General features: G+C 34.9%; 1 protein-coding gene across 7 annotated transcripts in view; it reads left to right on the plus strand.

The window, feature by feature from the left end:
- Positions 1-15,859, plus strand: part of LOC117412025 (chemokine-like protein TAFA-1) — a 112,346-nt gene extending 96,487 nt beyond the window's left edge. For 4 of the 7 annotated variants that reach the window (XM_058988617.1, XM_058988618.1, XM_058988619.1 and 1 more), the window contains 2 exons: positions 7,518-7,642; positions 11,071-14,666. In XM_058988617.1, the coding sequence (XP_058844600.1) occupies positions 7,518-7,642; positions 11,071-11,142 (197 nt within the window). In that variant the 3' untranslated portion in view covers positions 11,143-14,666. The other 3 variants (XR_009307457.1, XR_009307458.1, XM_058988620.1) reach the window with 3 other exon arrangements.
- The last annotated feature ends 12,017 nt before the right edge of the window (positions 15,860-27,876 follow it).

A 27,876-nucleotide genomic window follows, 5' to 3' on the forward strand; every position in this document is an offset into this window, starting at 1 on the left:
TATAGTTAAATTGTGTTGGGGGGGAAAAAGCAAGACTTAATTCTTAACTCATAGAAGCAGTAAAAGGCACTCTACTTAGCTTATAGGATGTCAGTCAGACTGTCTTAGCCCTGAAAATGTCTTAACATTCTATTCAAGTTACTGAATACACCAAACTATCTGTTTAAATACAGATTTTTCATATGTTTTTGAGAGACAGTTTTCTAATTAGACTCTGAGAATAAGAGTTGTTTTCTTTTTCCATTTTACTGCCACTTGATTTGCATACAATAGATTATATTTCTGTAGTGGCAAACTATAACTCACTCTTACTCTGCACGGCTTTGGAGGTTGCACATTTGTCAAAGTGTCCACAGGGATTTCGTCAAAGTATGATCTTCAAAAAAAAAGACTGGGATGTAAAAGACTGGGTGCTAGCCTTTTCTGAAGTTCATGTATGAAGTGACAATTACAAGAGCTTTAGTGAAAGTGCCAAAGAATAGGTGCTACAAATGAATCTTGCGTTTTCCCCAGAAGAAAGCATTTGTACCATTTCAGAATGGTCATTCGTCATTGTTTGTTGCCTATGGCTAAATATATACCTGTACTATGAAACCAAAGGGCGCTCAGTACTTTGTTTGTAAAAACATATTTTGGCATTGAAAAAATCCCGCAACAGTAAATCTTGTACTCAAGTTTGTCACAGCAATGTCAAATTTCCTTTAGATTTTTTTTATTATTATTATTATTATTATTATTATTATTATTATTATTATTATTATTAATGAACAATACTTTAGGATAGTAGAAATATATATATATATATATATATATATATATATATATATATATATATATATATATATATATATATATATAATTTTATTTATTTATTTCCTTACAGACAAATCTTACATATTATATTTGATTAGATTTATTACACAGAGCGTGACAATGTAATATGGTAACTGCAAAGTACCTGCAGCATCCCCCTGCACCAACATCTCATAAATATTTTGCATAAGACAATGTAAACAAACAGATTTGTTAATCTTATTAATGGATAGACATCCTGGGTGAGAACAGGCTTTGAATGAGTGTAAAGTATAGAATGCTTCCTTCTTTGGTTTCTTAGTGAGGTGTTGATGTAAATCAGAGGTGCATCAGAGAGCTGCTAGAACAGAAAGAGTTCACTGTTATCTAGTGGGATGTATTGATCGAGTCAAACAGGAAATTAATAGCAGCAAAAAGCCATTAAACTTTAAACATAATTGCTTTCTGATCTTCATTTCTATTGGAAGCAATCAATAGGTGCTATTAAGAAGGTAAATTACTGTAGCCTAATGGAAAACTATAAATATTTTTTGGAATTAAGCAGAATATTGCAGCTCAAGTATCCATAAGGAGATATTTTAGCTAATTATATAGTTAAAATTTGGAATACTCCTCCCCTGAACACAGCTCATTACTTGACTTTTTATTCCAGGCAGCAAACAGCAGTTAGTGAAGGCTAAACAGTATTCATTCGTATCATCAAACATGGGCACAGTCCCTCAAAGGTGTAGGAGTAGTACTCCAAAGATCAATTTATAAGCCATTATGAATGTAGTTACAAGAACATTTAAAGTAAATTCAATTCAGAAGCATTTTCAAGTAAGCCATTTAAAAAAAAAAAAAAAAAAAACTATGTATAAAATTAAAATGTCTAAATAGCCTTGGGTAGCATCTGGTAGCAATACAGAAAAAATAATGATGTTTTAAAAGTTATAACCTCACGTTCAAACGGGTGCCGGACTATTCCAGTGTAAGCTTAGATAGGATGGTGGAAACAGCGTGCAACAAACCCCATTAGAAATTGCAGTTGTGCAGTATACTACTGTAGGCCTATAGGGTGACGCATGGACACCACAGGATTATGGGAGCTTCAAGTTGTTGGGAGCTAGGTATGCACCAGCAAGAATAGACCAGACTGAAAAGGAAGGATGCTTCATTCCAGAACACACTGCTTTAAGGTTTTATTGTTTGCTCTTTAAGGTCCAATATGAACTTTCTGTTGCATCCTTCATAAAGTTACTTCCCCACAAGAACGGGATGCAACTAGACTTTATCCAGGATATTCCTCAGGTCATGCATCACAAATTTAAGTCCCAATTATGCATGAAAAGTGTGATTATTTCATATAATCTTATCTTAAAGAATAAACCATTGTTGCTCAATAGCAGAAGAAAATAAAAACATCAATAAAGTTACATTTGTGGGTATGACTTAATGTTTCATACATAAATTATTATTATTATTTTTTTTTAACCAATGAGAAAAACATTGCATTTCAGTCTATAGATCAGCTATTAAAATACATTACAGAATACATACTTTATTTTATTTATATGACTCCATTCCTCTGATTGGGAACCTTTTTATATTAGATTCTAAGCAAACCAAGCTTCTGACTGGTAAAAGCACAAGCATCACATGTTTCCTATCTGAACCTATGAATGTAAGGCCTGCACCTTTTTAAAAAAGCAATGTAAGCCCATGTACATATCATTAATCTTACACGCAAAGCCAGGCTCCTCATATTTCAAAATCTTTGGTGCGCCAGCTTTTTAATCTATACTCCCTCCTTTTTCCCAAAGATTGATTTCACTTTTCAGGTAATACTTTACAATTTTCAATTTAAAAGGCATTCCACAATCAAAGTCTTGAATATAAATCCATCCCAGGTTGTAATGAAAAATACGTTCCTGGCTCGCTTCTCAAAAGTAAAAATGGGTAAATGTAAAATAGTCTCTTTACATTACCATGAGCCAATGGCAGCTAAAATCCTGCAGCAAAATAAGATTATTATTATTATTATTATTATTATTATTATTATTATTATTATTATTATTATTATTATTATTATTATTATTTTTATTATTATTGTACTGTAATGGAACAAAACACCATGGAACTGGAAACACAGACATTACACAGATTATAATGTAGGTTTATCAATTAACAGACTGTCAACAAGATGAAGGCGCAATTTAAATAAATAAATAAATAAATAAATAAATAAATAAATAAATAAATAATAATAATAATACACTACAGATTTTACCATGTTGGTAAACATGGCACCCATTTTTTTGTACCTCTCAGTTCCCAGAAGAATTCATACGAAAATCCAAGTCTACTGACAGTTAAATTAATTGTAATTGTATTTTGGATAACGGCATGATTTAATTACTTTCTTCTAGCGATTCAGCATCTGACTTTAGGGTCAGTAGGTCCATGGCTCCCTTGTGGAACCTGCATTCCGAGTGCAGTGCTGTAAGGAATCGCAGCTCTGGGAGTCTGTGGAACCAAATAAGGCCAATGATGACTAATGTGGTTCATCTCTCCAGGGTGCCTATTAAGACAACTTAAGAAAGTTGAGCATTCTTCACTTGCTGAAACAAAAAACATGAAAAAAATCTAAAAGAATCCTTGATGAAAATGATTTATAGAATTATCATTTAAAATGTATGTGGGTAAATGTTAACATCTATCTATTTGTTATATAACACTCAGATATCAATCACCGGATTCCTTGTAACCTTGGCAACACAACTGTTAAAGCTTGCATCTGCAGGATAGTGAGGCAAAGCTTGGTCATACTGCTGTGTTTAAATGAGCAAAGTCATGATGGATTCTTGACAACAAGGAATGCTGTTGCTCGTGTTCCTCCATAGTGTCCTGCCACTTCAAACAAAACTGTAGTTTTCATACAAGTGATGGCAAGGACGTCTCCTCAAAACAAAAATAGCCTGTTAATTCTGCATATTACTATTGGTAATTACTCTCCAGAGTAATTATGTAAATACATTGCATTATGAAAAACGGTAGCTGTAGTCTCAGAGGTGGAAATTCTATCCAGTTTAAATATTTTCTTGCTGTCTGTAGCACTTTTTACATTGCAGCGATTTATAACCCCCTTCCCTTGATAATACAGCCCCTATGAATAGCAATTTAAAATTCAACAGCAAGGAGTACATTCTAAGGCTCTCAAAACTGAAATGAAAGTTTACATTTCAACAGCAACTTCTGCTGCTTACTTGCTTTGACTTGCATCTGATCTGGTTACTCAAATGGGAGAACAGCACAGAATAGTTTTACGAGTATCCCAAGACTGACCAGAGCACAGTCTTAATAACCAGCCAATGTTTCATTACAATTGATCAGAGAAGTAGGTTTGCAGGTTATTATTTATTTCTCAGCAGACACCCTTATCCAGAGCAACTTACAATTGTTACAAGATATCACATTATTTTCACATACAATTACCCATTTATATAGTTTGGTTTTTACTGTTGCAATTTAGGTAAAGTACCTTGCTCAAGGGTACAGCAGCAGCAGCAGCATCCCCCACCTAGGATTGAACCCACGATCCTCCAGTCAAGAGTCCAGAGCCCCTAACCACTGCTCCACACTGCTGCCCCTTGACGTTAAAGAAATTCAAAATCATTGTTAGATTGGAAACTTTAACATCCATGCTTTGCGTAAACTACTTGCGACAGTTCTCTATAGAAAAAAAAAGGTTTGGTATCTTAGAGCCAATGATACTATCAATCTGGAACCTGCAATTAGAATAAACTAATTAGATAGTATATATATATATATTTTTTTTAAATAGAGATGAGCAGTGTGCACCGAAGACACTCTGGACAGTGACATAAATAAAAAAAAGTTAGAGATGTACTCAGTTTGCATCTATTTAAAGTTACATTGTAAAGTTTATAATTCACACTTCCCTTTACTAATTCAGGTACCAAGCTGCCCAGTTCCTGCTCTGCTGACCTTCTGATCTAACGAATGATCCAAAGCATCTTGAAAAAAAATACAAACAAGGTGGTTTGCTCCATGCATTGTGGCCAAGTGCTTTTAAAGCAATATGTATCTTTGGGTCACAGGCAGTCCTCATTTATATAAATTTCTGAAGTCTAAAATGTTTTTCCTCCTAGCTCTGCACCACCTGTCAACAGAGGACTCCCCTGGTGCCAAAAGCATCTCGCTGGGAGTCTGACCTTTCTTTTAATCGAACCCATTTAGAAATGAACCACAATTTATTGAATAAAGTGAGGACAATTGGTATCTTTTTATTGGGCTGACAAAGTCTTTTTCACTGCCGGCATCTGAAATTTGCTCCTGATTTAAATTTTATTTTTAGCAATTTCTCTAGTGAATAGGGTAATGTGAAATGTCTGAAGGCTGTTTTGTGGTTTAGCGGTGAAACACACCATAGCACTCCCACGTCATGTGATGTTTAACACCCACATGTGGGAAAAAAGGGAGGATTTTCCATTTTGGGAATTAATTTTTGAACAGACAATTCAACAGGCTTATTAAAATAGGCATTTGCCATTGTGTTAAGGAAATCAAACACAGCACTGAGATCCCCAATGACACATTGTGATATAAGAACACATACTGAAGAATAGCATGTACAATAGAGACGCACAGCTATCATATAGCACCTTTTTCAGAAGAATAATTTCACAATTTACAGTCTGTATTTACCACTTAAATGCCTGCTTTTTATTAGATTACTATGATTAATATATTGAACCAAACACAAAACATATTTAGACAAGGCTGTTGACTTTGAATTGTAATGTTTGTCGTGCCAGCATGTCTACAATTTTAGCTAAATAGTTTGGCTGTAAGATATACTGTATATACACATGTCTATCAATTAAGCAATGGCTTCTTAATCTTAGTTTATTTATGACGGATCAAATCAAAATCACTTTACTTTATTGTAATCTGTACTTAAACAATAAATGGCAATACCAGAATGATGTAGGTAGGGTTACCATATGGCTCCAGATTAACCGGACGCTTTGAGACAGACCGGGATTTCAAAATTCCCCCTAAACTGAAAGTAATTCACATATAAATGAGCTCCTGCTGTGGTGGAATTGCTTGGGCGCAGCAAACAATTCACACTGATCAGCTGCTTCTGATCAGATCTTAATGAACGAATAGCTAATTTTTCGATAGAGCAACGAGATGATGATGCGATTGTATTTGTAAAATAATATGAGCGATTGAATTTTAACAAACAGAAAAAAATAGCGACTGGCTGCAATTCATTCTTAGTATAATACAATTATTTGACACGCATGTGGGTATTTAAGCACCATTCTTAATTGTAGCTAAGGATGGTTCATTTACACCTTCATTTATTTCAATTTAGGGGCAAGTTTGAAATCCCGTTCTGTCTCACAGTGTCCGGTTAATCTGGAGCCACATGGTAACCCTAACGTAGGGTATTCACTCAAGTCATAAATCTTCAACACAGCTTGGAAATTATGCTGTGGTCACTTTCCTTCAGCTGTGAGAAATGTTAGTATTAAAAAACAGTAACACTTCAGAGGGTAATAGATATAAAGCTGTAGTAAGATTAATAAGATATATACATTGTTAAATGTGATGAACCACAGATACAGTAATCTGTTGTGTATCAGCCCGTCACATATCGTCACATGATCAAGCTCTTCAGCAACGTTAGTTTATCATTGAACAGAGTAGATTAGTTCAGAGATTGTAGATCCTACCAAAGTTTTCGTGCACTGTGTTGTATGTGCTCCGTGCGCTGCCATTGCTGGTAGTGTCACGTGAGCTGTTCAGTGTGTTGATATGTAATAAATCCTGTTCACCTGTGGGGCGTATCAACTTCAACCTCCGTCTCGATCTCCTGCCTGTCACTCAGCATCGAATGCACACCCACATGGCAGACGACTACCCAGTCACAAGCATTAATACCCTGTATCTTTCTAAACAAGGGGTTTAGGGGAACTCCCCAAGAAAAGCTGAATCTCAATACAATAATTGTGTGAATATAGTAATTGTTACAGCTGTGTATAATGGTATTTAAAACAGGATTAATTCATCCGACTTTTTACATATCCGCTCTTACTTTGGTCCCATCGCAGTCGGATATGTGACGGATTACTATACAGTAATAATCCCTAATAAATGTTTAAATATTTTACTGATTTTACCATTATTAAATGTTTCTCAGCATGCTAGAAAACTGAAAATGATTATGCATTTATGCCGTTCAGGGAAAAAAAAAAAAGAATTGTGTTCATTAATCCAAGTTGTACTGCATAGAAAATTAGCATTCTGTTTCCATAGTGCTGGCAGCGATTTTTATATTTAATTCCAATAGGTAGATCATGATCTTTTCAATCACTATGTTGCAAATCAACTCATTTGCACAACCTTTCCCTTGAACAAGACCTCGTCCCAGTTCAAAACAGAGCTTATCCGCTAAGGTAAGAGGACTGCTGTCTGCAAGCATCAGAGCTTTTAACATCAAAAAAGCATAGCTAAGGCAGAGGAAAATTAACCATTCATTTCCCCTAGTCTGAGCTGCGGTTAAAAAATAGCAAGCAGCCGTGTAGACTGGAAGAAAAAAAGAAAGAAAAAAAACATTACCAGACAAGAGTATAGCTTGTGCTGTGAAATCAATAGCTTTAGTTTGATTGCCTGTTCTGTAACCCCTGCAGCTTCCATAGTTATTGGGAAATGGTGGTGTGAGATGGAACCCTGCCTGGAAGGAGAAGAGTGCAAGACATTACCTGATAATTCAGGATGGATGTGCTCTTCAGGCAACAAAATCAAGACCACAAGGGTAAGTAATGCAAGATCTTTTCTTTTTTCTATGTGAGCAATGGGGTGGGGGGACCTGGGGGGGGAAGAAAAGGTGCACGTCTGACACTAGCATATCTTTTTATCATTGCACTCACCTATACTAACAAACAATAAAGTGCATACCAGTGCAATCTGATTTTACTATATATAATGAGATTAATGTTACTGGAGAGCTCTATGGTTGCCTAACCAGGTGTGTTACTGGTGAAAACCAAATACACCCTACCATATGACAAATATGACGAATTCCCTGCATTTACCACACCCCAGGCTAATCTTATTTCAAACATATCTCTAAGAGCAGATACTCAAAGCTTAGCTTTGCCTTTACTGACAGGAGCACTAATGTGTTATTAGGACCTGTTCCCCAGCAATTCCTAAATAATACATTTGCCAGGCAGATGCAGTGAGCTGCATCTGTTCAATTCCACTCCAGAAGGATCTCCAGCTTAACAACTCTTACCACAGTCATCATTTACACTTGTTTCCTCAGATGAAAAATGTGGGGCCTGAGGAGCATCCTTACAATCTGAACTTCGCTTTATTCTCGTGCCCATGCAACTCGGACACTGAATGGAGATTTAGACTTGCTGTATTGTTTGCATGAAGTGCACCTTTCTGCTGAGAAGCAGCACTTTTCAATGTAGTAAATATTAATGATTCTTATTCTTTTGGAGTGGTTTGTTTTGGGACCTGCTCTGTGTCAGTTTCTATCAGTGCACCAGATCAGAGAGAAAGGATAAGAGAATACTCTGGGGCAGGTAAACACAGTGTAACTTCCTATTTAAGAATCAGAAAAGTAACAGCCGGTCTTTACTAAGCAGTACATTTACAGGACGGTTTTCAGTTGTTTTGCTTGTGTGCAAACTTAGCACTGCTACACTTTTCAGAGCTTTACTTCAAAATACTACTTTCGTTGGTGTTTTAGAACTGCATGAATAAAAACCCCAAATAAAAAAAAATATTGCATTTGGCTTTGAAACCCTTGTATATTCCCATACATTTTAACCTTAGCATAGCCTACTAGTTACCTTAACATACCAGTTGGTAAAAATAACAATTAAACTGCAATCTTACACAAAGAAATAAAAGGCTGATCTTTTTCTGAATTAATTGAAGTGATTTTCATTTCTGATAAATGAATAAATAAATAAATAAATAAATAAATAAATAAATAAATAAATAAATAAAGTATCATCTTGGGCTACTGTTAAATTGAAATCATACCAAAAGTACATGTATACATGCCGGAGATGTCATCCGAGACATACTTCCAATACAATAATTACAAGCGGCAGGAAAAAGGTAGCTGTAGTTACCATCATTTTTCAAGTATCGTGATCCTAGTTGTGCACCAAGACCAGCTAGAAAGAAAAGACGTTGACTTGAAGATACCAAATTCCACATTTAAAACAGGTAAGATTTCAACTTACTGTATGTTTCATTACAACAATAAGTCGACATTCCATCTTTGTAACTTATTTATCAGACTCTGGTACAGGACTCTTATTAAATATTTTGCATATTAGCATTCTTTTATGACAGGCAAGATGCCAAGGTTGGTGCATAACATCTAAACCATTCCTATACAGTTCAAGAAGCATATTCAAATCAAATAATGTTGTTTAATTTCACTTTTGGGCCTTTTTGCTTTTTACAGAATACGCAGCCTTATTCATCTTTTTAGCCTTGGACTCAAAGATCAAAGAAGGCCTTAAATCATGTATGATAGAGATGGAGCATCACATGTTTCTAAAAAGGTTGGTTTGGTATATAGTTATAGTTATATATATATTCTCTATACTATTCACATACATCTATAATAACTTGTAACAGCTGTACAGGCTTATCCTAGTAATTAACTCAATGTACCATTATAATGAGTCCATGTAAAGCAAGGCTGCATGTTTTCTCACTGTAGTTATCATGGGTTCCAGCTCTTTTACCAAACAGATTAGTGTTCCTGGGTTTCCAGCATATGGTATGCCCTCTAAGCTTTTTGTTTTAGTGTTTCGTAGATTTCCATTTTAGGCCAGGGATTCCTGAAGGGGCTGTCAGACTGAATAACATGTCGTTCCTGGTTTTGAAAGCCTTTTCAGAAGAAAAAAAAAAAGCATTTCAAATCAGTCTGGCATATGCTGTGGCATTACATCATCATGCAGTGAAAGGTGTCCATTGACATAAAGTACTCTAAGTGCTCTAAGAGCATTTAGAACTGGTATAAACATCGAGGTCTCCATGAATAATAAATGGGTGGTAGTAGACCATCCCAATACCATATAGTAATCGGACAGTGTATATTCTCAAAATGACCACTGGTCATCAGATTTGGTTCTTATCTAACCCAACGTGGAGCAGCTGGCTAACTGGACTCATTGTCAGTTGGTTACTTTGCTGTTTACAAGCAGATGAGTGCAGCTACTGTAGCCTTGTTTGACATCACAAACAATCCACTGACTGTCTTTGTGGCCACATCAGCAAATTATATACCCTCTGCTGCAAGTCTAGATTAACACCCTTGGGAAAACCATTCTTGTCATTCTGTTCTGGCTGAATTATCTGATGCTGCTTCCTGTAGACTTTCAGATGCAATTAAAGACGGTATCACCGATGGCAGAGGTTTTCAACATGTTACTGGCTGCAGACTTCCATTTCATCGTTCTTCTGAAAAAAAACATTGGGTTCAAGACCTTCAAAGGAGGCTCTTCAAATCTGCTTACATTTTCAACGTAAAGGACTTGACATGTTTCAAAATCTAACATATGGGCTTTATTTTTTTTTTATTCAGACACTTCTATCATCGTGTTTTTAATTGCAGCTTTTATCTTGGATTCCACCTCTTAGCAATTTGCAGTGCTCAAGACTGTGAAGTTAAACGTGTATTTGCTGCTAATAATATTTTCAGCTTCACTATTCAATTCTATCAATTAGATTCTTGAACTCTTCTAAGGTACTAGTGCCTTTATTTTCAAAAGAGTAACTCTGACAAGCAATATTTATTGTCACTCTGGGCATCTCCAGCATGTATACTGTACTTAGTCAAAACAGATTTGCTAAATATAATTACAATATATGAATATAATAATTAGAATTCTACATAAAGATCAATCCTTAATCTGTAAACAAAATTCAAAGTCGCTCCTCAAATTTAACACAGAAACTTACACATTAACTGTTTTAAGTACGTCATAATGGTAGTATCTTACATTTTCATCAGGCAGTTGACTTAATCTTTTTTCAATTTGAAAGAATTTTGCACTGAAAAGCAATGGCAAACCTGAACCTCCCCAAACTTGTTGAACCCGACATGGGTGTCATGCGGTTATCAAACCTTCAGTTACACTGGCATTTGCATCAATGCCTCTGATGCCAGCTCCTGACACCTTTCTCTCTCTTTATGTCTTGCAGAAAGGGAACATCGTTGCCTATTTCACCAGACCAGGGCAAGCAGCAATGAGAAGCCCCAGTGATCTTAGCTGATGCCATCTATCAAAAGCCCTTCTAAGATCTCCATGATCTTCCTTGTGGCTAAATTAATTTATCTTAGTTTATATGACTTGTTTTCAATAAAGCTTTCAAGCAGTTAAGCATATGTTTAGATTGTTTAATTTTCCACAAAGCATATGTTTTCTTTTCGGAGAACAGAAGATGCTGTGTAATAATCCAACACAAGTGGTTTGAATTCTCACTTTTAAAACGGTAATCTGTCATCAGTTTTCAGGGGGAAAAAAATGGTTTGCTATTTCATACTTGGCTTTCAATTTGAAAAAAAAAAGTTATAAAAAAGTTATGATTAAATTTAACTTAATTTAACTTTAAGTTAAATGAAATTTGGTGGATGTAGTTTTCCATTCTACCCTGTCCATCATCATATATCATGATACTATACAGCAGTTGCTTAGTAGAATCCTCTACTTTGTGAACACAAGTGTACACACTATTAATGAGAAAGAGTTTTTGATACATGTAGGGACGTTTTTAGTGTTGGTGAGCGGGATCCAAAATTGTACAATGCTTCCAACAGGAAATTGGTCAAAAGATTTTATAAGCAAATGTAAATGCCGTCACAGGCTTTATAACGACTTTTTAAAAGATTTTACATAACTAATTGCACACCTATATAGTGGTACTAGATTGAGACATTGAATATTTTCTCGAATAAAACAGGTTAATAATAATAATAATAATAATAATAATAATAATAATAATAATAATAATAATATTATTTGTATTGCTTTTATTGTGCTGCTTTAAATGTACATTACAGGATGCATAAGGTTATTGGTAAATTATACAGTGAAAAAAAACTGAAGAAAAACCAAAAACCCTGCTACAGCATTATTCCATTGCCTACCAAACCTCATTTTATTTGTGCTCCCTTCAGTGACAGCTATAGAAAAGGACAGCGGTAACACAAATTCATTTTTGTCCAAGTTTGTTCTTTAGTGTGACATGTGTCTACTTACTTCTGACTAAGTGAATCTGTTGGCTCCTTTCCTTCAACCACAGACATATTGGGATTGACATTCATTGTGAGTGGTGATTAGGTCTAGGCAGCTTTATTAATACAAGCATTAGAGTCCCTGTGGACAAGTTTTAGCATACCTGGCCTTTATTGAGAAAAAATATGCAAAATGACTAGAAATATTCTAAATTTCTTTCATCTACCCACAGGGGTCATTTTAATTAGCCAGAGTGTATGCATAACACCCTGAATCCTGATACAGAAACAAATCATACTTTTATCACATGAACACGTCTTTATCTGTCATCAAGACTGATGAAGGTTAAGCAAAACATCCTCACGGTCGTGGATTTCATTTTTAATATACTTTATTTGTCATGTGCTGTAAATCTTCATATCCAACAATACAGACTAGTTTATACTGTGTATTTATCATCAAGCACATAAATAACGTTACTAAATACTCAGTGTATATACACAGTGCACAAAAGTATTGACATCCTCCTGTCTTTTGACTTCAAAATGCTCTAATTCACATTGTTTTACAACTTAGGAAATGAAGTTATGTAATATTAGAAAATTCTTCTCAATAATTGTACGGTTTTGTAAATTACAGCCTTTTGCATTGAAAAGCAGGATGTTTATTATGGTTGTCAAACATCTTGAGTTAACTCAAACACACAGTACCCCATGAATTTTCATGAAGTATGCCGTTTATAATAATTATCTATATAATAATAAACCATACTTAAATCTAAAGAAAACCTTTAAATAAACTGACCCTAGTGTGAATAGAAGGAGATATGTTGTTAGTTTTACTGTTTAAAAAAAACAACCTTGAAATACAAACGATATTAGTGGATATTACAAGTGTGTTCAAACAATACTTGCAAAAATAGATATCGATAACTGATTACGATCTAAAAATCACTGCAAGTGGGACTTTATAATTGCAGGTATTTGGATAATAGAAGTCAAATAATTCCCACTTCCCAGCAGATCAAATTGGAAGTTCTTCGACTTTATAAAGTTGAAAACAGCACATTAGATACAAAATGTAAATGTATTGTATTGTAAAAGGCTCCTCTCTGTAGTATTGACATTTGTATCCCTTTGATAGTGAACACTTGCTAAGATATTTGTTTGTTTGTTGTACATGAAAAAGTAATAAACTTTGTATTTCTGAAACATGTAGTCTCTTGTTATTTTTAAAAAATGGCATGGTGGATGGGTTACATTAGGTTTGTAGGTTTCATAATTTCTGCACAGATTATTATTATTTTTTACTACTGGGGATGAGTTGAAGTAATTTAAAAACCTGCATTAGAGATGACATTGTACTTACTGAGTATCAGTGGTGCGGTCCTAAAAATACCGGAATGCTAAATAAAATATAGATTTTTCTAAAACAAATGTTACAAACTCCCGTTTTATTTGTACATTGAACTTGAGGTAACATTTAATAGGTAGTGCATGCGTCCCGCATGAGACTTTTAGGTTACTCCCCCAGTGCTGCCAGATTGGTGTTTTTCCAGGCAAATTTGGCTTGTTTGGAAACCATCTAGTGGGTTAATGTTGTCTTTGGTGGTTCGGTTATTTTTTGGCTATTTATATCATGCTCTTTTTTTCTATTACTTTTGATTTGATTCTGAGTGTACCATCAAAATTGGTATGTAGGGAATCAGACACTGAGTTTTTTGTTCCTAGTGCCTATTCAATGGAAAGACTAATTTGATTTCCCAACAGAAAATAGATTGCTTCATTGATGCTCAGGCACTGAAATTAGAGCGGTCGGACGCTATATAAGCATTTTCATAACAAATCGGTAAATGTTCTTAGATAATTCTTAAGTCAAGGTTCTGCCTATAGAAAAAAGTGCTGGAATGGCATTCCGGCTCAACTACACCACTGCTGTGTATGAATCATGGTGCTTAGTTAGGGCTTTAACTATGAGAGTTCATTTGAATGCCCAAAATTCCATAATAAAACCTCCGAAATCAGCTAAAAACAAAGGTTCCTCAAAAGGTACACTACTGTGCAAAAGTCTTAGACATGTTGCATTTTTCTAATCTGATGCATTATGTGCATCAACAATTTACTCAAAGCCTCCACTAGTGTTTTCTACTATTATAACAACCTTGACTTGCATAAAGAAGGAAAAACATTGAGTGAAATAGCTCGCATCACTCGATTTTCAAGGTGTGGTATCAAAGCTGTTTGCACGATTAAAATTGTGTACCTCTCAAAAGCAATGCTTACTTGACGGTTGCTCATTAGTCATGTCAATATTTTCTCGTTATTTGTGTACCCAAGAGATAATGTATATTACGTTTGCAGGAAAGTGATATATAATCCCCTGATCATTTATCAAGTTCCTAATGTTTTATTGTATTCCCTTTGTCACTGAAGCCTATGTACAATGCTGTTTTGACTAAATAAGAAAGTAATTTATAAGACAAGTTACATTTAGCCAGTTTTCTGGTAACTGGGAATAGAAAGATTAGTTTAAAAAATGTTTTCTAAAATATTTTCTTTTCTTTGTGTTTCAGATTAATCCAAGGACCTAACAAATAGTTTAATATAAATATCGGGACAGATACAATGAAAAGAAGGACAAAACCATTTAAACTATTACCAGGCCAAATGGGATTCTTTTTTGCACATAGTCTTCTAAAAAATACAGTTAAAGACCCTTTACATGAAACTGTTCTAAAGACAAATGGTGCCAAGGCTTTTTAAAAAAAGACAGCTCAACTTTGGACACTGGGTCCCAAACTGGCAACTTCATTCCATGACATGGCATTAAAGAACTTGTGCTACTTTTTCTGGATTGGAACCTTTCTTTCGTCAGCCTACAAGAAGAATACTAAGGATGTACAACAAGTAATTATTAGCAAGACTTTTTTGAAAGACTTGTTGTGTGATAACTTAAAGATATTATATAACAACATTTCAAAAAAGGAACTGGAAGTGTGAACACCACAAGAGAGACAGAAGTCTGCGCTATTGGAAATATACTGTATAATTACGTACATTTATAAAACCACCCCCTCTACCATGCAACATCAGCATGCTGGCTTTGCTCAATAAAGTACTATACTGTGCATTATCATTATTAAATGAATCTTCTGCTTAAACAAAAAAAAAAAACATTAAGCACTTATGAAGACACAACAAGAAAGCAGAGGAGATTACCAGTGACCTCAGAAGAGATGTCAACATCTCCAGTCATGGGATGGCATGGTCTTTTGGTCTGTGTATTTCATGGGAGTTCTTGTAATTAAGTCTGTACATACATGTTCAAAGACTGTAGAAATAGCATGGTGGTTCATAACAAGAAGGATATGATGACATGAGTAGTAGTGAATGTGTGCAGTGTGTTTCTTTCAGAACCGTAGTTTTACCTGTTAAATTGACAGCCTCCATCCACGTTGAGGCATGTGGGATTTCTTCCTCTTAGAATGGATACTTTCCAGTCATCATTTTTACTCAGAGATGTTATAACCCAGCAACTGGATATAACTGTAGCCCATTTTTGTAGACAAGTGAAATGTCTGAAAACTAGAGGGGTTTATTTGCCATGATGCAGTATCTAAAGACATGAAATGTAGTTGTGATGAATCTCACATACTGTAACATAGAAACAATCTGGACAAATTCTTGTATTGTGAACTAGACTGTGTAGGACCTGGGTCCCGCTCAAAGATTACATTAAATCCTTATTTTACTTTTTTTTACAGTGTCTGACTTTGTCAGCAACTATGTTATTTGTTTATATGTGTGTTTGTTGGCTGATTTATGTGAAATGAACCAAGATGAGAATCTGGCACGAAAACTAAATGTATTAAACAAAGTAGCCATTGCCTACAAGCATCTCCTTTACGTATACAGCCTTACCAAAATAAAAGGGAATTTGCAGTATATACATTTATAGTTATTTCTTTCATTATTACTGTTAACATTGTTTTGATAGTGACATCCAAACAGTTGCTAAATATAATCTAAATATAATAAGACTACATTTGAGAAGCGCACTACCAAATGTGTACGTGTGTTAATAGTCTTTATTTTACTGTGTTCTTTCTGGGGCACATCAGGGTACACAGAGAGTAAGGACAAGCCTAGTATAAACCAATACATTGTGTTTTGTGTTCTTTGGGGTTTAAGTAGGTGGTAAGTGTTATTCTAATGGTATAAAATAAAACAAAAACATTTAATATTCAATGTCCTAAGGTATGGGCGTCACGTCAATTTCTTGTACACTTCAGATTTTTGTGCATTGCTGCGCTAAGCATGTCCAGTCTCTTTACGGCCTTATGACAGGCCATGCCCACCAGAATTTAGTATATACTTCCCAAGAATTAGGTTGGATTTAGAATTTGCACAGTACCAAATTCTGACGTTACACCGCTACTAACTAAAACACAAAAGTTCCAACATACTATATAAACTTTGTGTTGTGTGAACTGGAATCTCTATCACTGCTTATGGCTGGAAAACTGTTTTCATTGAGATGTCACAGTGCATGGTGAAATAAGTATCAAGCAGAGACAGGCTTTCTTATTGGCAATACAATGGCGTTCACAGTGCCTTTGTGAAGGTTTCAGTTCAAAATAAAAACCCAGATATTAAGAAACATCTTGCAGATTACATTGCAGCTGTGAGGGTGAGTGGTCATGTCTAGTAAAAACAGAATGGTATAAATCTACTGCGTTCTCATACGGCTATTTCCATCACTATTCAGTATTTGCTGATGTAGCTGAACCTTTTCATAAAGTGCCTGATTTCCATAAAATACAGATATGCCTGTATTACATTCATTATTAACACGAACAGCATAATACCATTGTTGACTTCTTCATTCCAAACTGTAAATTATTATGTTCACAACGGGGTGCTCCAATTGCAAGCATAAAATAAAAATACCCTGCATCCCATTCAACTGGATTGAATCCAGATGGGAATTACCCACTCATTCACTCAAAGTATATAATTGAATACTGAACTCTGGTAAGGCTGTTCGGAATTGGACAATAGGGTTTCCATGTGTATTGTAAATCTTTTAATCATCTCTCTTGGTTATCCATTAGTGGAACAATTTCATTTGATAAATACACGTGTTAGCCGCGTTCAACTGTGTTTAGCATCTGTGGGTGACTCAATATCTGATGAACTTCTTGGAATGCTTCGAACATTGTTTTATTAACATGCAAATGTTCTTTTCCTTCAAATCTCAACCAACCAGCATCAACCATCAGCAGGACATAGTTAGATACCATTCTCAGTTAGATACAGTTAGTTACAAATCCCAACAGAAAGGCAGATTAAGATGCACCATACTGGACAGGAATAATTTGTGGGGACAGGGGGAGTTTATATATATTTATCTGCATGTTGAGATCATTTTCCAAAGAGAAAAACACATATATACATACGTTGTGTCAACTGTATTGTGCACATTGAAGTACATGCTATTGATAACCAAGCCAACATATAATAAGTTATTAACTGTCATGTTGATTTCTGTTTTGTCATTCGCACCTTGAATAAACCACAATTTCATATAAATGTAGACTTCCTGTTATTATGTAATCCAAAACATAAAAAAAGAATCCGTTATATATAGAAAATGTGACTCTTGAGATAAAGCTTTAGAACAATGACATGTTATTGCATATGTAGTGTTTTGTATATAGAAAATAACATGTCACCAAACAAGGACAAGCAAAATCCTTATTGCAGAAAGCTAACTTTAATCTGATATCTTCTCAGTCCCATGAATAGTATAGATAAAGGTATTGTAAGAAGGTATATACTAGCTACACTATATATAAACGTTCAGCTTTCAGTTCACACTTTGTATGCTAACAACATCTATTGGTAATTGTTATCGCAGAGAAGTTACTGCCCTACGTAAAACTGCAGACCCACATGGAAAATTGTTAAAGTATACCATACACTTTACCTTGGCCAAAACACTGTATTGCATACAAGTTTAGAATAAAGATCACAAATAAGGCTTTCTCAATGTTATTTTTTTAATTATTATAATTTTTAATTATTCCACTGATACCAGCAATGTGTACTATGTTAAATACAAGTTCCATTTTTCTTTTCCAACTAAGGAAACATATGAATCCCTGTCATGTTTTGAAACATCAGTTTAATTGTCATTCAGTTAACATGTGTAGCCATGCATGGTCCATCAAACATAAAGTTGTGCAGTAGAATGTGACGCGACAGTCAATTACATATTTGCGAAATTACAAAATGTATGTTTAAGAAAGGTTCAAGGATTCATGAAAAAGGTTACTCTAAATATGTAGCCAAGGCTTTCCCAGTCTTCAAAGTTATGGAGTGCCAAGCTTTGGCATTGCCAGTGGAGCTCGGGATCATGCCCTTTTGAGCATATAACTACTGCTGTGATGTGGGCACAATACTATTGGATAAATTATTACTAAACAATTTCATATTGTTATACAATCTACCTACTTTTCCAACTGATGGATTATGTAAGACTAAGAACAAGACAGAGCCACAATATGGACCCTGGGGAACACGTATTGAAGACAATTAACCCCATTTCTCTGAAGGGATCAACACCAAGGCACCATTAAAAGCCAGTTTTTAAATATAGCCCAGATAAAGTAAAATTAAAGGCGTTTGTGTATGCCTTATATTTCTAACATGTTTTCTAATGCAATGGACACCCACTAAATACTATTAAGTTATCCTTTAGTTTATGAAATGTTGGTAATAGTAACTGTATTTTTATGTAGTTCTTCACTAGAAAATTCCTTCCTGAGTTATAGTACTGCCAACCTTGTACCATTAGGATCCACAAAGAAGATGCATAAAGCCAGCTGTATTATATAAGGCTTGTGCTGTCAGTGAGTATAAACATATTAATGTGCCTAAAAAATAACTAAGAATAGTGTATTCAGATGTCAGTGTAAATACAATTACTGTATATACAATGTAAATACAATTACATTCAAGCATGTCACTTCAATATTTCATAATGTTAAATTTTCTGTAAGCAACGATAGTTCAAGCAACCTCCAAACAATGTAAGTTGCACCAATATGTAGGGCAAAAAAAACATGATGCATGTATTTTTAATATTGCATGTTAAATTAAATACTGTCACATATCGTGATTCTTTTCAACATGTAAAGAAGCCTTGAATTGCTCAATACTCATCATTATGTTATAGTGTGTCAATGGAAATAGCCTCATAGTTAATTTCTGTAGACTGGCTAGTTTACAGATTCGATTTATTGCCATATACATTGTGCTGTCCCAGTATTTTACTATTTTATACCTTGGGAGTGAACAGTAATGGCCAGGGAGTCAGGACCAGCATGCTCTATTCCACAAGCTGTCACTAAGCATCTTGATAAGAGTAGAGTTACATAAATGAAGTCTAAATCCAACAGCCCAAGGGAAACTCCCAACAGACTGATAACATGAGAGTACCAAGCAACCGAAAAGTGAGAGACAATCATCTTGAACGTAGAATTACCAAGCCTAATAATCTCATCTGCTGGAATCTCTCAATCTACAAAAGTATAACTGTACTTACACTATTTTCTTCTTTTTAAATGAACACTTAAAATGGCGTTGAGAAAATTAAAGTCAAAGACTAATCACATCTTCCTCTTTCTACAATCACACTCTATGGCGATCATGATAAATACGTGTGTGAATTTTCATGAATCTTCTCCAAACTGTAAACATAATACTAACCTTCTATTATTATTTGTTTATTTAGCAGACACCTTTATCCAAGGCGACTTACAGAGACTAGGGTGTGTGAACTATGCATCAGCTGCAGAGTCACTTACAACTACGTCTCACCCGAAAGACAGAGCACAAGGAAGTTAAGTGACTTGCTTAAGGTCACACAATGAGTCAGTGGCTGAGGTAGGATTTGAACCGGGGACCTCCTGGTTACAAGCGCTTTTCTTGAACCACTGGACCACACAGCCTCCCTTCTGGGTTGTGTTCGGGTATATACTGCAATCCAGTACAATTATTAATCTATAGATTAATGTAATTCAAGACTACTGTATGAGGAGACCCTATATATTACTGGTTATTTAAACTAAATTGAGTAAAACATGCAGTTTTATTTCAATTTAGCTTGTTATTCTAATTGCTCTGTTGAATGAGTACACTTTAATACTTACTGATTGGTGCAAAGAGTATTTGACAAAATCCTGTGACAAATCAACCTATCTTAACTTACTGTAATTGTGTCTCAAAGCAGAAATTACTTTGGATAGAAAAGTTCTTATTATGGTGTCAACTGCCTGACAAATGTTTATTTATTATTCAGCATGCTTGAGGAAAAATGCAATTTCACAGACTTTAATCACCTCTGATTTCTACCTCACAGGCATTTACAAATAAAACACAACAGTAATATTCAAAATGCCAAAATCTCTATTAACTACTACAGCTGTGTTATTGTCCCCCGCTGCCCACATTGTTTTTACATTTCTGAAAAGTTAAAAAGTTGAAAAATCACCTGGTTTCTTTATATCAACAGTGTTTAAATATCCTACAAGATATTCTTCCAAGTGTACAGTAGCTGTTATTGTGTCCAGTTGTTGGTTTATCATAGGCCTTCAAACCTAGATAAAAGTCAACAGTAAAAAAAAAGAAAAAAAGGTTTAGACTCACACCTTTCATTTTTGGCATACTCTTTATTAAGGTAAGTTACAGTATACCTCTTTAACTACATTCTGGGTCTTAAGCACTATGAAGAACTGTTTTCCCCAGCTGTGGGGTACACACAAACAGCATTACCAACTCTCATATACAGTGCTTCCTCATTATAAAGTGGCCCTTTATACCATGTGACTGGTTTTAATAAGTACGGTCATGGCTCTAATTTGCCCCCCTAGCACCTGTATTTGTTATTCTTTCTGTGGCACAGCCTTAGGGTTATGGAATGCTTTCCCTATTCCATTGTGTCATTGTCCAGCACCAGGTTTAAATTTGCTGTTTAGCGCCATCTGTGCTTGAGACCGTAATGAAGTGTTGTTATTTTTTCTTTTAATATTATTTTTTAGATGTACAGTAACTGTTTGAATTTATTTTATTGTTGTATTGTTATTATATTATAATAAGTATGGGCTATTTGGGTCTCGCTTTGTATTAGTACTCACTCACACTATTGAGATAAACCTGGCCCTGCAGGAACAAAGTGAATAAACTAAACTCAAAAACTAAACTATTTTAATTATAAGGCAGAACACAATCTTGTATACTGTACAGTGGCAATTTCATTATTTGTTTATAAAAGCAAAAGATATTCTGAGTACATACTGAGTACATACAGTATCATTACAGAAAGTAATTTTTGTTGTATATTTTAAACTGGATAAGTGCAACCATAGGTACTTTACTTGACATCTGGAATTAAATTTAGAGCAGCCACACAATTCAAGCAGCCCTTTCATTGAGCTTGTCAAAATGTATTTAGCTCACAGTCACAGCTTCCTTTGGATTTCCCGAGGATAAGAGCAAAAAAAGGACACCTTGTGTGTGGTCAAATCAAAACTGGAAACAAACACGTTTTTGGAATTGCTCCCTAAATCTTCATGTTCACCAAAAAAAATGAAATAGCCATAACATCTCTTTCGAACCCTAAAACACAACAACCAAAGGTCAATCAGTCTGTTTTGCCACCCATGTAAGCTTAAGCTGAAAGCGTATTGAATCTAGCCATTCTTTGTCTTTCCCCTGCATCGGGACATGCTCCTGTACTTAATGGAGTGAAAAACAAACTGAACACAACCCTGCTTTCACTAAGCATCTGGGAACAAGCATGTCAATGTTAGTTTATTTAAAACCTGCCAGTTACCCTAAAGGCTTTCCAGAGTGGTATTTCCATATACATTTAGTCTGTTTAGAATGTGCCAGTGAAAGAATTGCACTGAGGAAAGAAAATTGATTAAGAATCACGTCATCTGGGGTTTCCAACCAGAGCTCACTGAAATAGTTTGGTAAATATTATCAGACCCTAAACGTTAAAAGGTATAGCTCAATAAAGGAGGGGCAGCAATATCGTTTAGCATCATTAAATCTAATTCAAAGAGATTTAAAGGGATTATGGATGTTGCATTAATCCTCTGGGGAGAGAGTACTTCCTTTTTCTTATTTGTGTAGGGATATTGCTTTTAACTTCAGGGGAAGTGGACTCATACATGTCACTACATTTCAGTGGCTGCTTTACAGACAATTAATCTCAATTGCTTAATCTTATTGCAAATGAAGTTAAAACTATGAATAGATAATTATGCATCTATTTGTAAAAAATGTTACTACTTATTATAACATATTGTATAATTCCTTATTGATTTGTCTCGTAAGCATACAAGTGTTAATAATAATGGAAAAATTAAACTTGGGGGTGTGACCCCTCCTCCACCCCCAACAAAAAAACCTGGGGTGTTTTAGGACTGATTGTATCAGCAAGCTGGACATGTGATAACAATGGAAATGACGAGATGGGCATGGAAGTGGAGATCAAACATGGTCTGTGCCAGGAGGCCCACAGGGAAACTACTGTAGACTGAGACTGGGGTGCTGTCTTTAATACTTCAGTACCCTTGAGCCATGAGCATTGGTCTGGCGAATCATGGGTCTGGTCTGTTTATTTCTTTATATTGGTACATGGCAAGTAATTGCAACAATAGTGCAGTAAATAACATCTTTCCAATCAAGATGGCACATAAAACCATCCTCAAGTCCTATTGTCATTACCTCTCTAAAGGCATGTCAAGGTCCCTTACTCTGGGTCATTTGGTGCAAGTAACTATATAGCCCCTACTTTCTAGAAAGACAGAAGCCAGAATTATTGAGAAACGAAAGGCTTTTAACCTGGCATCCAGGCAACAAATATTGTAAATGAACACTTTATTAATTTCAAGGTGAAGCATTTCTGAGTGCAAAGGTTTTGTGAACAACTAAGAAGGTTTCAATTTTGAAACTAGGACATGCTTTTTGATGTTCAGTGACAGCTACTACAATAGCTAACATCATTTTATTTTAGCCACAAGTAAATCGTGGGCTGAGCAGAATTCAGACCCGAGGCATCTTTTGTTAATGTGTTTTTATCAGCGGATATGATGTTACAGTCAAACAAGACCAAAAAATCCAAGCACATAAAAGAAAGATTAGATTTTTTTTACAGCACGCTAGCATTATTTTCTTGACAATATTTAGATGAGATATGAAAATTAAATAAGACATACTTAAGTTACATCCAGTATCTATGTATTTATTGTTTAGCATTTTAGACATTGACCGACACTTTATTCTTTCCTAATCAAGTGTTGGCAGCTATTAATGTATTATATATATATATATATATATATATATATATATATATATAGTTTATTGTATTTAAACATTTAAAACCAAATATAATATACTAGATTTTGCTGCTTAACATTTTGTATATTATCCAATACAAGTACAAACATACTAGGTGTATAATGCTAAAGCGAGGGTTTCTTTATGGTTGTGTGTAGAGAGGTTATTCAAAGTAAATGTAAATTAATCTGTATTCTTAGAATTAAAGGAGCAATTAATTACATTATATCGAAAAAAGCATCTGCTTTCACTTAGACTGTTTATCAGCCTCCCTTGAATGGCTATTAAAAGAACCTGGAACATCTGCTGAGCGGAGACAGCCAGGACTCCTTGAGATTCTAGTCCTCTAGTTTTTCTGTATAAAGATATATTTTGTGATGAATTAAATTCAAATGTCGCTGGTTGTAGGTCAGACAGCAGGTGCATAAGAGCTTAGTTGAAAAAGGGCAAGCCGTTCTACAGTCCTACAGTACTTTATTATTCAGTAGTGAGGGCTTTGTGAGCTAAGGTCATTTAAAAGCTGGAATGAATAATTTGCTTTACTGTAGCTGTTGTGGAAACAACAGCTTTGGGTCATCTTTTGAGAGCAAATTACTTTATAAAACAGAAGAAAAAATATCAAAGAAATGACTGTCATCGTGAGACAAGGTTGGGAACTTGTTCAGGTTGTGCTTTATATAGTATATTGAATTAGGTAGAATAAGGCTTCTGTGACGGTTCTGACTTACTCACCCATACAAATCCTTTGAACAACCTTGAAAGTTGCACATTTCATCAGGTCTGTTGCTGGCTGTTAACTGGATAACTTTGTAAAATATTAAATAGTTTGTGACAGTTGCTGGTCCCGGTGTGAATATTATGTTTAATGTACATCAAATGTATGGCGTGTAGCTGTGTATTTATTTAGTGCATGATACAGTGAATGGATTAACTCTGTTAAAATACACACCTGTTTAAAGTTCTTTTATAATGGAATAATGGTAAAATGGAGGGACATTCTCATCAACAAAAATAAATAAATAAAATGCTGTCAAGTGGAACATGCCCCTCCTCCTCCTTTTCATTATGATGTATTTTGCACTGACAGCTGCTAAAAAGATTTTTAAAAAGGGGTTTTGTTTCATTAAATGTAAATGACTGTAAGGCTGAAGCTACCTTTAAAATAATGAATACATGGTTCATCTTCCTAAATCTTTAATACCTCTCTGAACTACACTAGACTAAATTAGTCTACAGTGTATGAGCTTGGCCTTATCCAAGGGTGACTTTGTGGTGAGCAATTTTGTGTGCTTGACAGGAAACACCATTTGATTTCATTGCATTTCAATAATCACACCAAATATATATTACGATTTAACATTTTAATGCCTTACAGTTTGCACCACTAATTCACACCACAAGTTAAAAGTTTTACATTCAAAGAACACATAATAAGCAAGGAGGAATGTAACATTTAATAAGTGATGTAATTAAGAATTGGTGTCATTTTCTTTTAGAAACTGCCAAGTATGAAGATTAATGACTAGTTTCATTAATTTAAATTGAAACATGAAAGTAGAACCCCAACTAACCAGGTAAGTTAACTACCTCCACTGCCTGATATTATATGGAAATGTTAATAGCTTATGTTTTTTATTCCATAGTTTAAGAACCAAGAATTAGTGTTGTAACAACTTTTCCCTTCAAGAGATGTTTCATGTTGGTTCATCAGATGCCCAAGGTACAGTACCATGTCTATTGGTTACTTGGCCCTACAGTACATAGTAGTTACTTATCGAGCAGTAAATTGAAATGAGGAACAATGTATATAAGTAGGACACACTGTAAACATGACTTGGCATCTCTGTTGTTTATCCAGGATGAGTATTAAAAAAGGATAGGATATTTTAAGACAGAAAGATAGCAATGCTGTTGAGAGTTTAGACCTAGTGATAAAAGTTCCTTGGAAAATGGCATTGGGTTTAGACAGAAAGATGACATGTTTGACCACTCGTGTAAATCTGGAGTGTTGCTGCCCACAACAAAATCAGAACTGATTAAGGACTGCTAGGTTTCTACAATTCAGTTGGTTGTGACTTTAACGCAGGCGACTAGTGTGCTGAGCTTGTTGTAATTGACTCCCTTGATATTCTTCCAGCCACATTTCAATTTGATGATAATAAGCAACAGTAATATAAGTGATGTTACACTGGTTTCATTATACTGTATATGATTATCAATCTTTTTTTCATAAAATTACTTATAATATGAAATAAATTATTATATGTCAGTTTCCATTGGAGATATCTCAGCTGTTGCCTAGCAATGCCAGTTCATAACTAACCGTCCCCCTGCACTAATGCTGGCCCTTGCATCCTGCCTTACAACGATTACGTTCACTATAACTTTTAAACCATTCTTTAATAAGGTTATACTTTTCAGAAAAGTTTCCATTTGTATGCCATTTCTTAATAGCTCACTGTTTCTTTTTTTCTTTCTTTTTTGTCAATTCTACCCTCTCTGTGACCCATGCTGATAGCTGCTGTTGTAACACTGTGGGCTCTGGTGTGAACGCTGTGAATACCTGTTTGTGCATGTCGTCTGGGGAAGAGATACCTGGGATTAAACCAATGACATTTTCTGTGTTGTTTTTCCAACTGCCGTGCTTTGGTTACTGATACAGAATAAACAGGAGGAGTCCCAAATTCATAGGTATAGTTTTGTTTTTTTTTTTAATCTTTTTTTCGGGGCTTTCACTTTTTATATACTGTGTGAAATTATTGTTTTTTCGGTTACTTTCCAAAATTATTGGGCATTTTATTCTGTCACAATATGTGTATAGCAACTCGACATTACTTGCGCATTTCAATTGTACCTTCTTTCCTTTACTGTCTTCCACACAAACTCCTTATGGTCAGGGGCACATTCTTCTGGGGATTTTGTGTCTATAGGCACTTTTTTACATTTCGCCACAATTCTGTTTAAAGTCCACAAGCACGTACATACTCCCAATCGAACTGTGATATAGCTTTCAATCTCGCGAGCAAGAACAATGCTCAGTTTCAAATTGTAATCTCGTTTTAAATCTCACAAGCGTGTTACAATCCTCCAACAGAAATGTAGGAGTTTGCTGCTACTCAGTGGTTGGGGTGGGTTTAAAGTACCCACAACGAATCAATGCGAGATACAAGGCACTGCCCAACTGCACTAGGAAAGGTTTTTTTTTTTTGGTTTTTTTTTTTACGGGGAAATAGGTCAAGTCAACATGAATGAAGTAACCTTTTCCGGTGTTTATTGGACATACACCAATTTCATTTTTTTTTTTTGTATCAGGTGTTTTATCTGTTTTTGTTGGGTAAAACTAAAACTCAGAAGCCCTATATAACCCTACAGTTGTCATTGGTTTATATATTTAATACAGATATTAAATCCCTTTTAAAAAACATCACAAAAAAAAAAAATCACAAGAGCAAGTTATTTTTATTCACTTTCGAGAGGTAGATACAAACAAACACAATGTTTTACTACAAACAGAACACAATCCACGTGGCAATTGTCTGAACCGTATGCAAGAAGAAACCAGCAATAGTAAAATTTTCTCATGACTCAAAACAGTCGACTGCAAGAGACAGACAAGCTACAACACATTGTGCTCTAAAGTTCACAAAAACACTATACATCCTTTTTTAAACTACAATAGCACTATTAAAAATATGTTTTTAGATGTTTTTAAAATCAATCCGCGCAAGTACCAGCTTTTTCATTTTGACTTGCCTTTATAAAAGCTCAGTTAGACAGCAACTACTAAACAAAGACACAATTGGTCCAAATGTATTTCATTATCCACCAAATCCAGCCAATCAATACTTTGCACCACAGAAAGCAACCAAGCCGGTACCCGCAACTGCCAAATCATCCAATCACAACCAGCTCAGCATCTTTCAACAACAACAAACAGAGACACATCACAGACAATTCAATAATATTGCTGCATTCAGATATCTGGCACTGTATATATAAACTATAAACAACTCTGACAAGTAAAAATATATTTGTTTAATAATGTTTTTATTTCTTCTAATTATGTATGTGATTTCAGGTCTATTTTCCTAAATGGAATTATACCTGACAAATCATTACAAATTAAAGAAAATAATGAGAATTGTTTTCTAATAGTGATAGTGCCCTCTCGATAAAGGTTCTCCCGTGTGGTAGTTGACCACATGGTAGAGACTTTATCAACGAACACTATCACTTTTGCCCTCCCCTGTGGCAAAGAACATTTACCTTACAAGACACTTCTTTTTATAATAACCACCAAAGGGACTGTTCCTTATTGTGGAAGATCTTCAGATGACTTTGTATTTAACACACAAAGTATG

Source organism: Acipenser ruthenus, chromosome 16 (assembly GCF_902713425.1).
Source record: "Acipenser ruthenus chromosome 16, fAciRut3.2 maternal haplotype, whole genome shotgun sequence".
In the NCBI taxonomy this organism is placed as follows: Eukaryota; Metazoa; Chordata; class Actinopteri; order Acipenseriformes; family Acipenseridae; genus Acipenser; species Acipenser ruthenus.